Here is a 17,572-nt window from a genome sequence, read left to right on the forward strand (position 1 = left end):
ACATTGGTCGTTGGAGAACTACCCTGGGGTGTGACTCAGGATGAGAATTCTTAGATTTGAATCACATATCTGGGAACAACGTGCAGGCCAGATGAATGTGGGGCAAGAGTGGGAGCAGAGAAACTACACGGATATAAGTTCCACCCCCATACCTGACCCACACTACCTGGTAAGACCACAGTCCGCTCTAGACAACTCACCCCATGTGATTCCACCCCCCTTCTCAGCCTGTTACATCACATTATCCCGACTTACTGGTTTCTAGCTTGTATTATCCGAAACTCCCTTGTTCACAGATTCATATTCTTTATTAATTTGGTTATTTGCTGCCTCCCACCCCCAATTCAAAAACCTTATCACCCCCACCGCCTTAAAGTGGGGCTGGTAAGCTCCTTTCTTGGTCCAGTTTCCAGAGCAAGGTGAACCGGCACATAGTAGGTGGTTCCTGAATACTGGCTGAAGCATGAATAAACTGGGAAGCTTATTCCAGGGTCCTGAGAGGAATTTTAGACAAAGGAGACTTGGAAAGCCTGATGGGGGAGATGCAGCGGAAATCCCAGCCATCAGACCCTTTTTAAGCCTCTGATCTGTCTCCGCGGCTGGAAGGGCGAGCGGGCTTGACCCGCGCCCCCTCGCCAGCCCGGGGAAAGTCTGGGCCAAACCAGCGAACGCGGCCAGAGCGCCAGCCCCGCGAGGAGCCTCCACATGGGGACGAGGGCGGCGGGCAGGCCCCGCCCGGAGCCCCGGGGCGGCGGGCACAGCCCCGCGTGGCCAGCCGAGCCCGGGGGCGGCGCGGGCAGGAGCCGCCCCACGCGCGCCCCGCGGCCCCCTTTCCAGAGGCGCCGCCGCCGGGCCGGGGCCGCTCGCCGAGTTGGCCGCGCGCGCCCGGAGGAGCGCGGAGTTTGGAAAGTCGTCGCGAAGCTTCGGCGGAGAGCAGGGGGTGGGGGAGTGGGGGTGCTGGAGAGAAAAACCCGCCTCTTGCGAGTAGAGCGAGGAAGCGGGGGGAAAGGCGCCGAGTTCCGCTTCCTGACGGCGGTGGGCAGAGGAGGTCGGCGCGGGCCAGGCCGGCGGGACGCGCACTCCGGGCCCGCCACGGGCGATGGCCGGCGAGCGGACCCGCAGGTTCACCCGGAGCCTTCTGCGACCCGGGCAGGCGGCCGAGCTCCGGCACAGCGCCGCGTCCGCCGCCGCCGTGGCCGTCAGCAGCCGGCAGCAACAGCGGGTGAGTGCCGCGCGCCCCGCGAGCCTCCCCCGCGCGCCCCGGGCGGCCGTGGACCGCGCTCCCGCAGCCGGGTCTCCGCGAGCCCCTGGGCGCCCCAGCCTCGGCCGCCCCCCGCTTCCCCTCCCACGCAAGCCCTCCCCCAGCCTCCTTGCCCTGCGCCCCGCCGCACCACCTCCGCGAGGCAGCGATACCGACGCTTGGGGACCGAGGGAGCGCATTGGGGGACTGGGGACACTCCGAGGAGCCACCGCGCGGACCGCAGAAACGCAGCGTGGGAGAGGACGCGCCTGGGTTGGAAGCGTGGGGGCGGTGAGGAGGTGACGGGAACGCACCGCGAGGCACACGGGTGCCAGGTTGTGGGGTCCCAGAGCCTCGAGCGGTGGGCGAGTCTACCGAGCGGAGCCCCTCGGTCCACAGGTCTGCGCGCCCCCTTCACCCCCGGCGACTAGTGCGTCGGAGGGGAGAAGGCGATCGGAGGTCCTCTCCCGGGCTAAAACCTGGGAGCCTCACCTGAACGCTATCGCAGAAACAAATGTACTTCTCACCCACCTCCCTCCACGGGGCAAAAACCCACAAACCGCTTGATGGGACTTCAGAAAGGGCTGAGGGAACCAGACTGGAGGAGACGTGGGTCATTAAGTATCCAGTGGTTTCTGGTATTTTCCTAAGATGTTCGTGGGGTTCTCCCGCCAAGATCGCTTTACTGGTCACTTCCTTATTGAAACGCCTTCTAAGAGAGCGGGGTGATTTCCGCGGGAAATCCCTGGGGCAGCCTCCAGCCGTGCTCATATGATTCCCAAATCATCCATAGCTTCCCAGAGGTTCAGAAGTTCCAGTAGGTGTCACCCTCCAGGGTGGAAGTCTCAGGAGGAGGGGAAAAAAAATCTACTCTGGTGGGAATGGGAGACGAGTGGCAACAGCCTTAAAGCAAGACTTGGGTTCAGCAGCCACACTCTTGGCCTGCCTCTCTGGACCGGAATCCCACTTTGTGGCTTCCATTTTCCTTTTTGCCAGGAAATATCATTAGGAATTAAACGGCGTCTTTTAAGAGTGTCAAAGAAAGTGTTACTCTTGCCAGTCACCCATGAGGAGGGAGCCAAGGGCTACCCAGAGCCGGTTCCCACAGCCAGGACTTTTCTTTAGAGCCATAGGTCTGGAAGTTAAACAGAACGGAAGCTAATTGCCTGGCAGAGGACTAGGCATCGGATGCCCAAGAGGGTGGTGCTGATTGGAGTGTGAGATGGGTAGGTGGCCATACCTTCTCTCTCTCTCTCCCTTACCACTCACTGGCTGCAGCCTGCCGTTACCCAGAGGGAATTCACGGCTTAGCAGAATAAGCAGCTGCCCTGATTCTGATATCAGCATGGACATTTTCAAGGCAGGAAGGATAAACCATCAAAAAGAACTTTTTTTTTTCCTTAAAAGGTTCAATTGGAGTAAAAGTAGATATAGTAATATCTTCCAGCATGCCTAGAGAATAATTTTTACTTTGAAATGATTATTCAGAATGGTGGCTTTGTCATTCTCCACCATGTGCCTTTAAGATAACTTTATTTTGCTATTGATTCATTTTACCAAATCTCAGTAATGATCTGGTAGAGAATTGCAGCGAACTAAGTAGCGTTCATGTGGAATAAACAGCCTAAATGCTGTTTTTGATTTGGGTTTTGTTTCAGCTGGGTTCTCCAGGAGTTTTTGTAACACTTGACTTTCTCTAAAGAATATGTATCCTAGATACTTTTGTATGCAGACGCACACATTATTTTCTCCAAATTTATGTCAGATTTGAAATCCTAGGGAGTCTTGTCAAAATGAATAAGCTCAATGTCTTAAAAAGAGTTGGGACAAGGGGTGATTCACTGGCAGAGGCCTCCCTGCCTCCCTCAGCTCACTTCAGCACCGTGGCCAACACTCCTAAACAAGCTTTTGCCAAGACATTTCAAGGGATCTTACACATCTAGTCAGGCAGCTTGAGCAGCGATTTTGGCAGCAGGAAGCCATGTGCTTGGCATCCATCCTATCAGTTCACTCTTCATCACTATACTTTGAATCTACATTGTACAAAGTGACCAGGAAGTGGGCATCCATAATCGACCCACCTCTGAGGCTGTACCTTTCATACCAGTGTCTTCTTGGGCTCTTTTGATACTAAACATGTTTCTCATTCCAATGAATTGAGATGGGTTGATTCTCAGGAACCTCGTAAAAAGAAAACAAAGATATTGTACCATGTTTATTTAGTAATTTAATATTTGTTTCTCTCCCAGCAAATAACTACCTCATTGAAGTTAAAACTTCCAAACATAACTTATTAATAGTCTTCAATTTTGGCTCAGATTGCTCAAGATAAAAATACTATGCTAAATACAGATAACTTACAACAGCTTTAACAGTTAATTGTCTATAACACACACCAGGGTTTTTCCTTGACTAATTTTAAGGTGATCCATTAGTATTCCTTATACAGGTGGAAAATGATCTTCAATTTTCTTGTCTGTTTATTTTTAATATAAAAGTTGGAAGGGACATTCAATTTGTAAGTCACCACCATCAACTTTAAAAAAATAGTCGTCATCAGCAGGTGGAGGTAAACAAGCTGAATTGCATAACTCCAGGAGGTAGGGACCTTCAGTTTATATTCAAGTATACATATGCATGGGCCTTCCCTGGTGGCTTTGACAGTAAAGAAGCCTCCTGCAATGCGGGAGACCTAGGTTCCATCCCCAGGTTGGGAAGATCCCCTGGAGGAGTGGTTGGCAACTCACTCCAGTATTATTGCCTGGAGAATTCCTGCCAGGCTTCTCTGTCCATGGGGTCTCAAAGAGTCGGGCATGGCTGAGCTGCTAAGCACACATACATATGCATGTTCCAACAGAAAAAAGAATTCATCAAAAATAATTAACTCTTAAAGGGTGACAGGAAGATGATGCATTCTCTGCGTTGGCACCCAAACTCAATGGGATTCTGTGAGGCAGAACATCCCTTTTGAACCTAAGACCCTGTAACTGGACAACGCAGTGAAGATGAAGCCTAGCTTACATCGATCCACTTCCTTAAGACTCTTTTTGTTCCTTCAAGTTCTCAGATCCTAGTTGTCAGGGGAGAAAATGAATAGACTCGAGGAAGAAGATTATGGGCAGCCCACTCCAATACCACAAGTAGAATTGTGTGTATTGGAGCAAGCTGTCATCTATTGAAAAAATATTTGAGAGATACTAGAAGGTCTTGCTGAAAAAAACCGGTCTTGCTGCTAGTTTATAGAGTACTCTTTATGAAATTTGTCTTTTGGGGGCCAGAATCATCCAGAGTGTTATGGAGAGATTGCTATAGACTTTGATAAGGATAATAAGAGGTTATTATACGAAGAGATGAGGTTGTCAGATGGACAGAGTTTTGGACTCTGTGTCCTATACGCATAATAGAACAGGAAATCTTCAAAATCTGTTTGAATTATGGAAGGAGGCTGAGTAAGGGCACTTACTAGGGGGCCTGCTTTTAGGCCAGTTGCTGAGGGAAATAGAGGTAGGTTCCAAGGCAAGTTTGATTTCAGTTTTAACCCAAGACACTGCAGGAGCTCACATGCAGGCCGACTCCTGGGGAGGATCCACCTTATTCTGCGTTCCTCTTAAAACAATAATGCAATTATCTGCACTCTCAAGTTCATTGCAGCATTTTTCACAGCAGCCAGGATATTCCATTGCAATAGATATGTAATATTCCATTGTGTATGTGGATACACACAAACACACACACATTATTTAACCTTATAAAAGAGAGAAATAGAAGGAAGTCCTGCCATTTGTGTAATTATATTAAGTGGAATAAGTCAGACACAGAAAGACAAGTACTGCTGGAACTTATTTCTGTGTAGAACCTAAAAGAGTAAAACTCATAGATGCAGAGAGAGTAGAACGGGGGTTGCTGGAGTGGGGAGAGGAGTGGACGAAGAAATGAGAAGCTGGTCATCAAAGGGTGCGGACTGGTCAGTTCTGCTTGATAAATGAGTTCTGGAGCTCCAATGTACAACTTGGGGACAGTAGTTGAAAATACTGTTTTGTACACTTGTCATGTACTAAGAGAGAAGATCTTAACTCTTCCCAGCACACACACAATACAAAATGGTGACTATGTAGAGGTAATGGATAAGTTATTTAATTTCATTGTGGTGATCGTTTCACAATGTGTATGTACGTCACAATGTCAAATTGTACTCCTTAAGTATATACAGTTTTTATTTGTCAAAGATATCTCAATGACATTGTCTAAAAGAAAGAAAAGAGTAAGAACAATAAAGAACAGTTAGGACCAAATATACATTTTGAAAAAGTATATATTTCCTCCTTAGTTATCCTGAGATTATTTTTCATAGAAAACAAATGAATCACAACTCATGCAGAAGCCAATCTCAGGATCAAGTGAAGCTCAAGTATTTTCCTGAACCCCCCATTTATGGTAGTCCAACAAAGCAAGCTTCTTTAGTGCAGAATCTCAGTTCAAAAATGATTAGGAATATTTCTCCCATGTCAGGACTAGAATCTCTTATTTTTTTGGTTGAATATACCTACTGTGTTGGCCTCAAAGTTGTAGTGCCATTAATTAGAGATTCTTTTTTGATAAGAACCTCTTCCTTTAAAATGTATAAGGGGATTTGTACTTTCACATGAATTAGTTCATTTAGATAGCTCTCTACTGTTCATTAAGGGCTTCCCTGGTGGCTCAGATGGTAAAGAATCTGTCTGCAGTGCAGGAGAGCAAGGTTCGATCCCTGGGTCAGGAAGATCCCCTGGAGAAGGTAATGGCAACCCACTCTAGTATTCTTGCCTGGAGAATTCCACGGACAGAAGAGCCTGACTGGCTACAGTGCAAATAGTTGGACACAACTGAGCAACTAACACACACTGTTCATTAATTATAAACAAGATTGGTGCTCTTTTATCCATATATGTTCTATTTGATAGCAATTCAAGAAGAAAAAAAATTAATTTCTATTAACATCGCATCAGATTTGTCACTTTGAGAGATAGGCACTTTTATGTGTGGAACGTGATTGGTTAGAGTAATGAAAGGCTGGGTAACAGAGAGGGTAAGAGCCTGGCTAGGGTCAGACGGTGGGAAGGAAGTACAGAGGCTGGGGGAGGTTTGTGCATGTTAAGTCACTTGAGTCATGTCCGACTCTTTGCGACCCTATGGACTGTAGCCTGCCAGGCTCCTCTGTCTATCGGATTCTCTAGGCAAGAATACTGGAGTGGGTTGCCGTGCCCTCCTCCAGGGATCTTCCCAACCAAGGGATCGAACTCAAGTCTCTTATGTCTCCTGCATTGGCAGGCGGGTTCTTTACCACTAGCGCCACCTGGGAAGTCCTGGTGGAGGTTAATCAAAAACCAAATAATCATTTGGTCAGTTCTTGCTTAAAGCCTTTTATGTGGTTCCTCCATGGGAACATATCACTTTGTTTACATGTATTCTTTAGGACCTTTATTCTGTTGTTACACAGAAATTTCTTTGTACCTCATACTTGAATTGTATCCAAATTTATTAACTTCTTTTAAAGAGGAAACATCCTGCCAGAAGAGATTGTACTTAATCAGTATGTTTTTTCCCTCCCCACCCAGCCAGAAAGGCCAAGTGGTAAAGAATGGACAACATTAATTCAATAATCTCCCAAATTCCATATCCAAACTTTGATTTGATGCTTCCTAACTTCCTCTGTTCCCCAGTGATACTCCTTTTGATATTTTAGAGAGCTTTGAATAAGAAGCAGAACCTTTGACCTACTGAAGATCTCTGATTGAAAAACAGTGAATATGTAACTGTTTACAGGGGCAGGAGGAATTCTTAGAAAGAAGAATGTCCTCCCCTCTAAACTTTGTGATATTTAGGTAGATGAGAGTAGGAAGGGTTTTAAGAAACTGAGTGGGAGATACTAGGGTTTCTGAAAAATCCCATGCTGGGAGTGAGAGTCAGTGAAAAGATGCAGGAAATGATAGTGAAGGAAAATGAAACACTTGTTTTACTGTCAGTGTCTAGAATGAAAGCCGTATGCAAAGCACAAGCCTATTTGTTTGGCATTCCCTGCACCCTTGCTTTGTTTTCGTTTTTTTCCACGGAATTCTTATCAACAAGGGTGTTTACATTTTAGCAGAAATCACAGGCTTTAGCAGAAATTCCAGTCCCACGTTCATAGTCTCAAATGAGGAAAGCCCCTTGCCTGGTGAAGAAGTCAGCCCAAACTTAGCTGACAAGATCAAGGTTGAATGTTATCATTGGCTGTATCAATTCATGTTTTTGACTTCTCAAGGGCATTGCACAAGGAGCAACTGTGGGCTCTAGCGAACTTCTACATGGGTCAAAGAATGAAAGAATGAGCAAACATTCTCACCTGTCTTTTTCTTTACAACCTTCTTCTCTAAGGCCTAACATAAAAAAAAGAGCAGTCATAAATGTTACATAATAAACCATTTGTTGAGAACCTCCAAAATGCCTGACACAGCATTACGTGTTTTATTTAATTCTCAGAGCAATCCTATGAGGAAGTCATTATAGTTACAGATTACACAGGGGGCCATTGAGACACGTAGGGTTAATAGATTGCTCTGAGTTAAGTAACTGACATGGAGCCTCTTTTGCATCCTGGATAACAACTAGTTTTGTAGCTGCTTCCGATAGCATCTCTAAGTTGGAAGACACAAGGTGCTGACTTTGCCTTCTGATGGACAGACAGCTCAACCTAAAGAAGAACTCTGTCCTTCCCTCTGGCATTGCAGAGCAGCCCCAAGTGTTCCCGTGAGTTTTCCTCTGAGGTTAAAAGCTACAGCAGAGGCTGTTCCAGTTACCTGTATTAATAATAGACCCTCCCAAGGCAACCAGAGCTCAGTTATTAAATCCTTAAAATATGAACTCAGTCATCCCCGTGCCATCTATCTGGCAAAGCCATAAACAAATTGTGAAAGAGGGTGGGGTTACTTCTTCTCAAGTCCTCTTCTCTCCCAGGACGGGCTGCTTCTCCATTCTCAGTCATTTCACTCACTCCTGCAAGTGCCTGAAATTTTCCAGTGTATTGTGTGTCCTTGACGATGCATATTTCCATTTGACTAGGTAGTGCTGAGAGTCTTTTCTCACATGCTATCTTGTTCGAAGGAGTGATTCTAAGTGTCTTACAAAGATTGATAAGACTGCAACAACCCAAAATGTAGTAAAGGGGAAAAAAAATCAATATTAGCAACAACAACAAAAAGCCAGGTTAGGAAAGGTGGATGTAGTCAGGAGTAGGTCAGTGAAGTAGGATCAGTATATGAAATGTATAACCATAGTCTTGCTAAAGGCACATCCTAGCGACCAAGTCAAAGAGGAAAACATGATGCTTAGACATGAGAATAAGAGAGCTTTGAGATAAAAGAAAATAATTCACTCTAGACATGGTCAGGTTTTCTTTTTTTAATCTTCAAATAAGCACTTTATTATCAAATAGTTCAACATCAGAACAAGATTTCTAATTCCAAAAGAAGTTTCTTCACATAGTATTATATTGTGAAATACATTAGGGGTTTGACGCTAAAGCCTACATCCTGTTCCAGTTTCTCATATGCAGTTGGGTAACTTGATCTATAAAGTATAAATTCATCTCATTCTTAATAGTGCTTAGACATGGTCAGCTTTAACTGGACTGAGATTCCGAAAACAGAACAGTTCTTTTCTGTAATTGTTCACAAAGGACATCATGATACTGTGATGGACCCTCATTCCTTGGAATGTGGTCCAGGGCCAACAGCATTGGCATCACCTGGATGTTAGAAATGCACAATCCCTAGCCCCATACTAGACCTATTGGATCAGAATATGAATTTTAACAAGATCCTCTGGTGATTTGTAAGCACACTGAAATTTGGGAAACATACATAGCTACATGTGTAGACTATTTTTGCAGTGTATTGTCAGGTAAAGGCAATTGTGTGAGAGTCTAGTATAGTGCAGACCTATTATAATTCTTTGAAAGAGTCTCTTGAGGCAAAGATAAAGATTAGACCGCCTAGGGATGAAAATGAGATTGTTTCATTGCTAAGTGACTTTAGAGAAATCCCTTGCTTATTTGCATTCTGTTTGCTTCTGTAGCTAACACCTTAATTATAGAGTGAGATTAAGAAAAAAACACTCTATAACATACATGACAGAGTTGTGATTCAAGTCTGTGAAAGTTCTCACCTTGATTAGAACACCAAAGATGAGTCCCAGAGTGAGGCCAGTGTTACTCCACTCGCCAGAGAATTTGAAAGCAAAATTACTCCAACTCGGGTAGGACATGCAATGGTGATTCCTTATTGCTTTAGATTTATGTTGCCATCATACTGAAACTTTTAGTTATTTGAAAATAAATGGTTATATCAGAAAATGGTGAACCTTTTTTTCTTTCAGTCACTGATTCTCAGAAAAAAAGATTTTTCTTGTTCACAGTTGAATGTTCTAAGGATGGGGTTCCATGGTGTTAAGTCCTTGATATCTCCACGGGTTGCAACAAATGTGGTCCAGGAGCCCTGTGATTGCTGTCCTTCACCACCGTCTTGAGAGACCCTTTCCTCCTCACAGCTGTCCAAGCTGAAGTTCCTTCATGCACTTTGCACAACTTGGCCAATTTGGGATTTGGTATAGGAAATATCAGATCCTACTGAGACTGGAGACCAGAGTTCCAGCCCTTTCTCTGGGACTCTTTGCTTAGTCACTTCCCTTGTCTGAGTCTCAGTTTCCTCATCTGTGAAATTAGGGGACTAGTTGAGAGAGTCCTTACATTTGCCGTTTCTCTGTCCTGGAGTTCTCGGGGCTTCTTCTCATCCCTTGGGTTCTCAGCTGCAACCACTCAGGAAATTCACCGTGAATTCCCAAATGCAGGCGTCTTCTCCAGCCTCCTTCTCGTGGAGACGTCTCTGACCTGTTACTGTGCCTCGCTTTCCTCATTCGTGTTTCTCTTTTCCAACCTTCTGCCTTCATGTAAGCGCCATTGGGAGAAACTTGTCTGTTTCACTACTTTTACACTATGTTTATTATATAAAAATGGCTTCCCTGGTGACTCAGTTGGTAAAGAGTCTGTCTGCAATGTGGGAGACCCAGGTTTGATCCTTGAGTGGGGAAGATCCCCTGGAGAAGGAAATGGCAACCCCTCCAGTATTCTTGCCTTCAGAATTCCATAGACAGAGGAGCCTGGTGGACTACAATTCATAGGGTCACAAAGAGTCAGACATGACTGAGTGACTAACACTTTCACTTCATTATATGAAAATAAGGAGGGGGAAGTCTCGCTTCCCACGGCAAATGAGCATTTAAGGAAAGTCAGGAGAGTGGACTGGGTGTATACCAGTGAGGGATCACAGTGGAATTATGACCTCAAAACCGGGTTGTCAGTATCTGCTAAGGATGTTCCTTGAGTCGTCTTCTTCGTGGTCTACTTGGCAAGTAGTGAAAATGCAATTATATAGAAATATAGTGACCACATCCTAAATGGCAGGTACTTGACATGAACAGTCTCTTTCAATCCTCATGGCAACCGTGTGGGAAAGGATTGGTGTTTGTATTGTATAGATGAGGAAAGAGATCCTTGGAAATCAGAAACTTGCCCCAGATCTGGTAAATGACTGGTAAGTGATGAATCCAGAAGTCACATGCAGGCAGTCTGACTCTGGGTCTGTATTCACCACGATAACTCCATTCTTCAGACCGGGTCCACCAGGCAGGCAAGCAGATCTCATTAAACATGCAGTTGGCATCCATGCGAAAGAGCAAAGAGAGAAAGGAAACCTCAGAGTACTAGCCATAGGAAGAGGTTTTGAAAAAGAGTTTCTGAACGAGAAAAGAGCTGTGGTTACTTTTGCTCTGAGGAACAATTTTTCATTTATGACCTCTCAGCAGAGTAGTATATTGAGAATGACACCAACTCTGGACACTGTCAGTTCTTTCCCAAGAACAGAACTGGCACGGAGTGTGTTAAACTTTGCAAACAGTGGTCCCTTCATCTCTTGAAAGGGGCATCATCTGATTCTTCTCCTTCTGTGGAAATATATCTCTGGCAAGATAAGCATAGAGTAGTTGGATTGCAGCATGACATCTGTTACTTTGTCTTTTTTAGTCTTGATTTTAATGTTCATGTTTACAAAGGAGAGGGTTTTTTTTTTTTTCCTCCCCACTGAAATGAGATTTGTTCGCCTCTTGTCATTCACAGCAGCGTCAGTGGGCTGGAAAGAAAAGAAATGCTTGTGTTTGCTGGACTCGACATGCTGACCTACATTAAATGATGTAGAAATAATAAAATTTAATGAATGTGACCAAGTTAGTGGCAATAGAGCAAAACACTTGCCTTTGAAAACATTAATATTTTGCAATTGGATTTTGGTGGGAATGTCTGCCTCTGAGAATAGCAGAATTAATGGACCCAGATCATCAAAAGTTCCTTTAATTGTGCTGCTAAATGTGAGAATAGTCACTTTTCCTAATTCAATTTCAGCATAACTCCCTCTCCTGACATATAAAAGTGAGGAAGCGAGTCAGTTCTTTATGTTAAACACCCAAATGGCAGGGTTTAACAACAGGAGATAGAGAGTCTATTGAAAAAGGTGAAACCATTTATGATGACCACAGTGAGCTTTCCTTCATGTAATTATTTTAGTAATCGCCAATCTAAATGACTCATTAAGGCTGTCAAAATGACCAGTGCTGTTTGGGCTTTCAGATCACACATTCTATAAACAGAACACAGGCCTGAACATCTGACTTGGCAAACAAGCAAACAAAAAACTTGACAAAATGTACTATGCAATGAAATATGATAATTAAGTTATTTTTGAACACTCGTTGTTTATTTGATTAGCTCTTAAAAGTCCCTTTGTCATACTCTTCAGGAGGAGAAAATGGAAATTAACTATAGCTGAGTAACCTTCACAAAAATGAAAGTGCTATCAGAGCTCAGTAACTTTTTTGAAGAAGAAAATTCAAATCTGGAGAACTAATATTTAAAATCATTTATGTTCATCTTTTTTACATTATTTTAAAATCAGACATTTATTCAAAAGAGGATTTTATTTTCCAATATAAAGTGTTCCATTTTTATTTAAAGTAAGTCTACCTACATATCTATAAAACTTCCCTGTGAAACTGCCAGTAATAAAATTTATTGGCATGCCCATATGCACAGATAAGACTCTTTTAGGACCTTTCTGAGTGCTAACAGGGAAAGTTTATTTATTAACTTCCATTTTTTGAAGTCAAAAGCCATTATGTGGTTCCTAGTCAATCAATTTGAAAAATGTATCCTTTTATCATTAGGAAGCAGTGGTTTCCAGGCTGTGTAACCTTGCCTGTGTCTTTAAGCTTCTTTGGGTTTTAGTTTCCTTGTCTTTAAAATTAGAATGTTGGACAGTAGGAGCTTTAAAGATGCCTTAGTTCTACAGATCTAGGGGGTTATTATTCTTCTTAAGATGTTGAATAGAGGATTCCTTGTTTTCACTTTAATAACAGCATTATTGATTAACATAGCTGATTTTAGCAACTGAAGGAATGACTCCAAATGACCTACAACCAAAGTTGTATTTCAGAGATGAAAATGGTAACATAAAGTGGTTATTTGAGGATGTGATGAAGGCAATTGCTGTTTATACACACAGAGTACAGGGCTGGTAGCATCCAAATTGGAGAGGGACAGGCAGCAGTGACTGAGGGGGGCAAGACACACTCCTCTGACCTGGTAAAGGCTCAGAAGCTAGTATGTCAACTCATTTCCCGTTTTCTGTTCCTGCAGAGAACAAAGGTAGGCTCCATCTGCTTTAGGATCATTTCTCTGGTTCCCATGCCCAGTGTTGGTAGCAGCTCTCTGGCTTCACGTCTATGCCAGGCTCCTTTTAGCACCCATATGCCTACCATATAGACCGGGGTGGGGGCAATTTGAGCCATCCCTCCAGACTCCATGCCTTCTCCTTGCCATCAAAAAGCAGCCAGAACCTCTCTTTTTCCAGTTTCATCCCTGTCACCCCTTTCTCCCACCTGAGAAAGGTAATAGGGGCTGTCCCTGCCCTGGTGTGATTTCCGAGGTGTTGAAAAGACAGCAAAGTTTGTCCTTTCCAGATCACTCTCTTAACAACTTAAACCCTAATAAGGTCCAGCCTATTTCATTCAGCAGTCAGAAGTCAACCTTAAAGACACAAGAGGGTCATTGACTTGAATTCATGCCAAAGTGTAAATACATTTCCCAGCAGGTATAGCTCAGACAGTAAAGAATCTGCCTGCAATGCGGTCAACCTAGGTTCAATCCCTGAGTCGGGAAGATCCCCTGGAAAAGGGAATGGCTACCCACTCCAGTATTCTTGCCTGGAGAATTTCATGGACAGAGGAGCCTGGCCATCTAGAGTCCATGGGATTGCAAAGAGTCAGACACAACTGAGCAACTAACATTTCACTTTTTTTTTTTTTTCATACCTTGGGAAAAGGCTTTAGGGGAAAAGGGCATGAGAACAGGAGGCTTGTACCAGAAATAATGGTCCTTCATTTATTGGTAACTGGTAGTCTGATCTCTGGCATGTAAATACATGACAAATGTCCAGTTGCCTTCCCTGAACTGGAAGGATGAAGTATGGTTTTGCCTTCAGGTTTCCAAAACCCTGAGACACTTTCCAGGATAAGCTCTGTAGTTATCGTTTCTATATTCCCAGGATAGCAAGATGTCTGGCATGCATACAGTAGGTATTTACTAAATGTTTGTTAAATGCAAGAGAGAATGTCCCCCCTGGAGATGGCAGAAGTACAGGTTAGGCTTGTGAAAGGGAACCTAAGTGCCTGGTTTGCAGTGAAAAAATTCTCAGGTGTGTTTGGGAAGAAATACTTTGGCAATAAAGTACGGGCATACTGTATCTGCTGATAGTCACAAATTGAATTGAAGTAAGCTGAACAGAATTGAGGGGCTTCCCAGGTGGCTCTAGTGGTAAAGAGCGTGCCTGCCAATGCTGGAGAGGTAAGAGACACGGGTTCGATCCCTGGGTCAGGAAGATCCCTTGGAGGAGGCCATGGCAACCCACTGCAGTATTCTTGCCTGGACAGAGGAGCCTGGTGAGCTACAGTCCACAGGGTCGCAATGAGTGGGTCACAATTGAAGTGATTTAGCATGAACGCGCTAATGGAGCTGAATTCAGGAGTCTCATCAAAGGCTATTTGAAGATTAAAAGAAAAAATTAGAATGTCAGTTGGCATGAGTAGATATTCTTGGGTAAGAAAGGCTCAGCCCAGCAGTCGTTCAGGCTGTTTCAATACTAGCTCCTCCCCTGAGGGCACCTTGGTGACACACGGAGAGCTCACTCTTTGGCCAGGGGTGTCATTGCCATTCCTTCGGATGCTGTTAGCTGTCACGAGGCTGGGACAGAATACAATTCTGGGAGGGTTGCAGAAAATGATTGATTAAAATGCAGGAAGTGTGGGCAACGAGTTTTGACAGCAGTCCGATCCTAGTCCCGTGATGGAGTGCAGTTTATGTTTTCAAGAAGACTCATCATAAATCAACAGAGCTGTACGATTTTATCAGCGAATGTGAGTACTATTTTAGTTCTTTAGAACTCTGCTTCTTCTCTTTAGGTCAAGGAGCATTCCTGACGCTGTTTCCGACGGTTGTAATAACGGTGCTCTGTATTTTCTTTTTAATTCCAATTTTCATTGAGTAGTCTCTTTTTACAGCTCTGCTTTGAAAACTTATTAAATTAATAACTCAAAATATAAAAGATAATGGGGGAAAAAAAACAATTTCTTTTTTTTTTTTGCACCACCCACTGGCAACGGATTTCAGTGTTTATTTGAAACATTTGTCTGCTCACAAAAATGTTCTTTGACACATGTTTAAGCTAATGTTGAATATTTAAATGTTTAATGTGTAATTCAAGCTAAATTTTGTCCTGAGAATCCTTTCTTCTAGGTCTGTATGTTTAGCAACTCCCCATGAAATGTATGTTGGGAATAAAAAAAGAGAGACACATTTCTTGGTGTCCTACCATCATAAACAGTTAGACCTAGAGGAACGCTTGGTCTAAAATAGATCAGGAAGTTGAGTCACAGGGAGGTTTATGTGGACATGGTCAGGGTAACAGAGCAAGGCTGATGGCCTCAAACCCACTGCTTTTTCTCCCTCAGCCCAAGGCACCATCAGCAGGCAGAAGTATAATTTATTGTCATAAAATGAAAGTCTAGAATTTTACTCATATTTCCATGGGACTTTCCGATAAAGTGAATAAGCCTTAAACCCAAGAGAACACTGCTTTCAAAGGAGTTTAAACAGTAAACATTCACTTAACCTGAGTGTGCACACGTGGCTTACTTCCTGAACATGTGACGTGGGTGTTAACTGTTGCTGCTGAGACTCTGTAACCTGCGTCTGGCAGCAGGTTGAAGTTGTGTGCCTCTGATTTGTGAGTGCAGAGAAGGGAGTGGTTGTGTCTTTGAGCTTGTGTCATTCCTGGAAGCTGACATGAGTTTTGTCACCACCTCGAGTGATCTGAATGGTGACTTGTGACAGTCTGGGCATCTGTGGCTTTGTGGAGACACCAACCCTGTCGCTAGATTTCTATTGCTGCCATGACAAAATTGTTACAAACTTGTGGCTTAAAGAACACAGATGTATTATCTCCCTGCAGTGTGGGTAGGAGGACTTCCCTGGTGGCTCAGATGGTTCAGAAATCGCCTGTCATGCAGGAGATGCAAGTTCAATCTCTAGTTTGGGAAGATCTCCTGGAGAAGGGCATGGCACCCCACTGCAGTATTCTTGCCTAGAGAATCATCCCATGAACAGAGGAGCCTGGAGGCTATAGTGCGTGGGCTTGCAAAGAGTCGGACACGAGTGAGCAACTAACACACACACATACACACAACAGTGTGGGTAGGAGGTCACAACAGTGTCCACAGAGGTCTCTCCAGGCTAAAAGCAAGGTGTCCAAAGGGCTGCATCATTTTCCACAGGCCGGAGGGCAAAAGTGTTTCCTGCTTATTCAGGTGGTTGGCAGAATTTCTTGTGACTGTAGGGTCAAGGTGCATGTTTTCTTTCTGGCTGTAAACTGAAGGTCATTTCCAGCTCCTAGAGGCCAACACATTCCTTGGCCATGGCCCCTTCTTCCATCTTCAAATCCAGCAATGGTGGATCAAGTCCCGCACATACCACATCTCTCTGAGTCATTCTTCTGTTTCCTCTCTTGCTGTGAAGGACTCGTGCGATTACTTTGAGCCCCCCGCATAATGTAGGATCACCTCCCCATCTCGTCCTTAACCTTGATCACATTTGCAAAGTCCCCTTTTCTAGGAAAATTACCATATTCCTGGGTTTGGGGGTTGTTCAGTCACTCCGTTTTGTCCAAGTCTTTGTGACTGCATGAATTGCAGCACACCAGGCTTCCCCGTCCTTCACCATCTTCTGGAGCTTGTTCAGACTCATGTTCATTGAGTCAGTGATGCCATCCAAGCATCTCATCCTCTGTTGTCCCCTTCCCCTCCTGCCCTCAATCTTTCCCAACATCAAGGTCTTAGGAGGTAGACATCTTTGGGGAGCCTATCACAAATACGTTTAGAAGAATTATTAAAAGGACACATTTCTCCGCAAGTACTGTTTTCTCATCCTAACACAAAGAGGATGAAACAGTCTTTTGTAAAAGACTTCACTTCCAGACACGGACCTTTTCTATCTGAATGGTATTGGTAAGGTAATAAACCATAGCTTTTTCTCCTTGTAAAATAAGAAAACGCAAAATTCTCACGAGGGTCAAATGATGACATGCCTTAGAGTTTTTAATGCTACTTTCGTGTGCATTGCTGTAATTGCCACCCGTCTAAGGAAATGTTGCTCATTTGACTTTGTGTTCATCTACACAGGAACAGGCATTTTGGAATGAGGGTCACTGTGATTTAGTCGATGACGGACAATCCCCAAACGTGGCTGTAGGGTGCCTCCTCTGGGCATTCAAGGGACTCTGCCCCTGTTGGAGTTCAATTTAGGACCTAGTCTCTGACCAGGCCTCATGATTTTATGTGAAAGTCACTTTGATCCATGACAGATCTTACACCTACCACACCTTGAACTTCCTTCTCCATGTTTTCTTTAGTATCTTGTATTGAGGAGCCTGGTGGGCAGGAGCAGACACTGTGCATCAGTTCCTAACAAGCTGTCTACAGTTTTGTGTATAGGACTCAATAACCATTAGTCAGAAAGACAGGCTGAAACTGCCGTTTATCATTTTACCTAATGGCTAAAAGAACCATTTAACACAGGCAGTTTTATTAGAAATGATACCTTTAATTCATTAATAAGCAGAGCCTCGGTGTAGTTTTGGTCATGGAAGAGTGGATCAGGAA

General features: G+C 44.1%; 1 protein-coding gene across 1 annotated transcript in view; it reads left to right on the forward strand.

Moving 5' to 3' along the window:
* Positions 1–1,008: 1,008 nt before the first annotated feature.
* Positions 1,009–17,572, forward strand: part of DOCK10 (dedicator of cytokinesis 10) — a 321,880-nt gene continuing 305,316 nt past the window's right edge. Inside the window, exon 1 of the mRNA XM_088845240.1 lies at positions 1,009–1,222. Within this exon, the coding sequence (XP_088701366.1) occupies positions 1,100–1,222 (123 nt within the window). The 5' untranslated portion in view covers positions 1,009–1,099. The remainder of the gene's footprint in view (positions 1,223–17,572) is intronic.

Source organism: Moschus berezovskii, chromosome 2 (genome assembly GCF_049115385.1).
Source record: "Moschus berezovskii isolate FMDL1 chromosome 2, NW_MosBer_1.0, whole genome shotgun sequence".
Lineage (NCBI taxonomy): Eukaryota > Metazoa > Chordata > Mammalia > Artiodactyla > Moschidae > Moschus > Moschus berezovskii.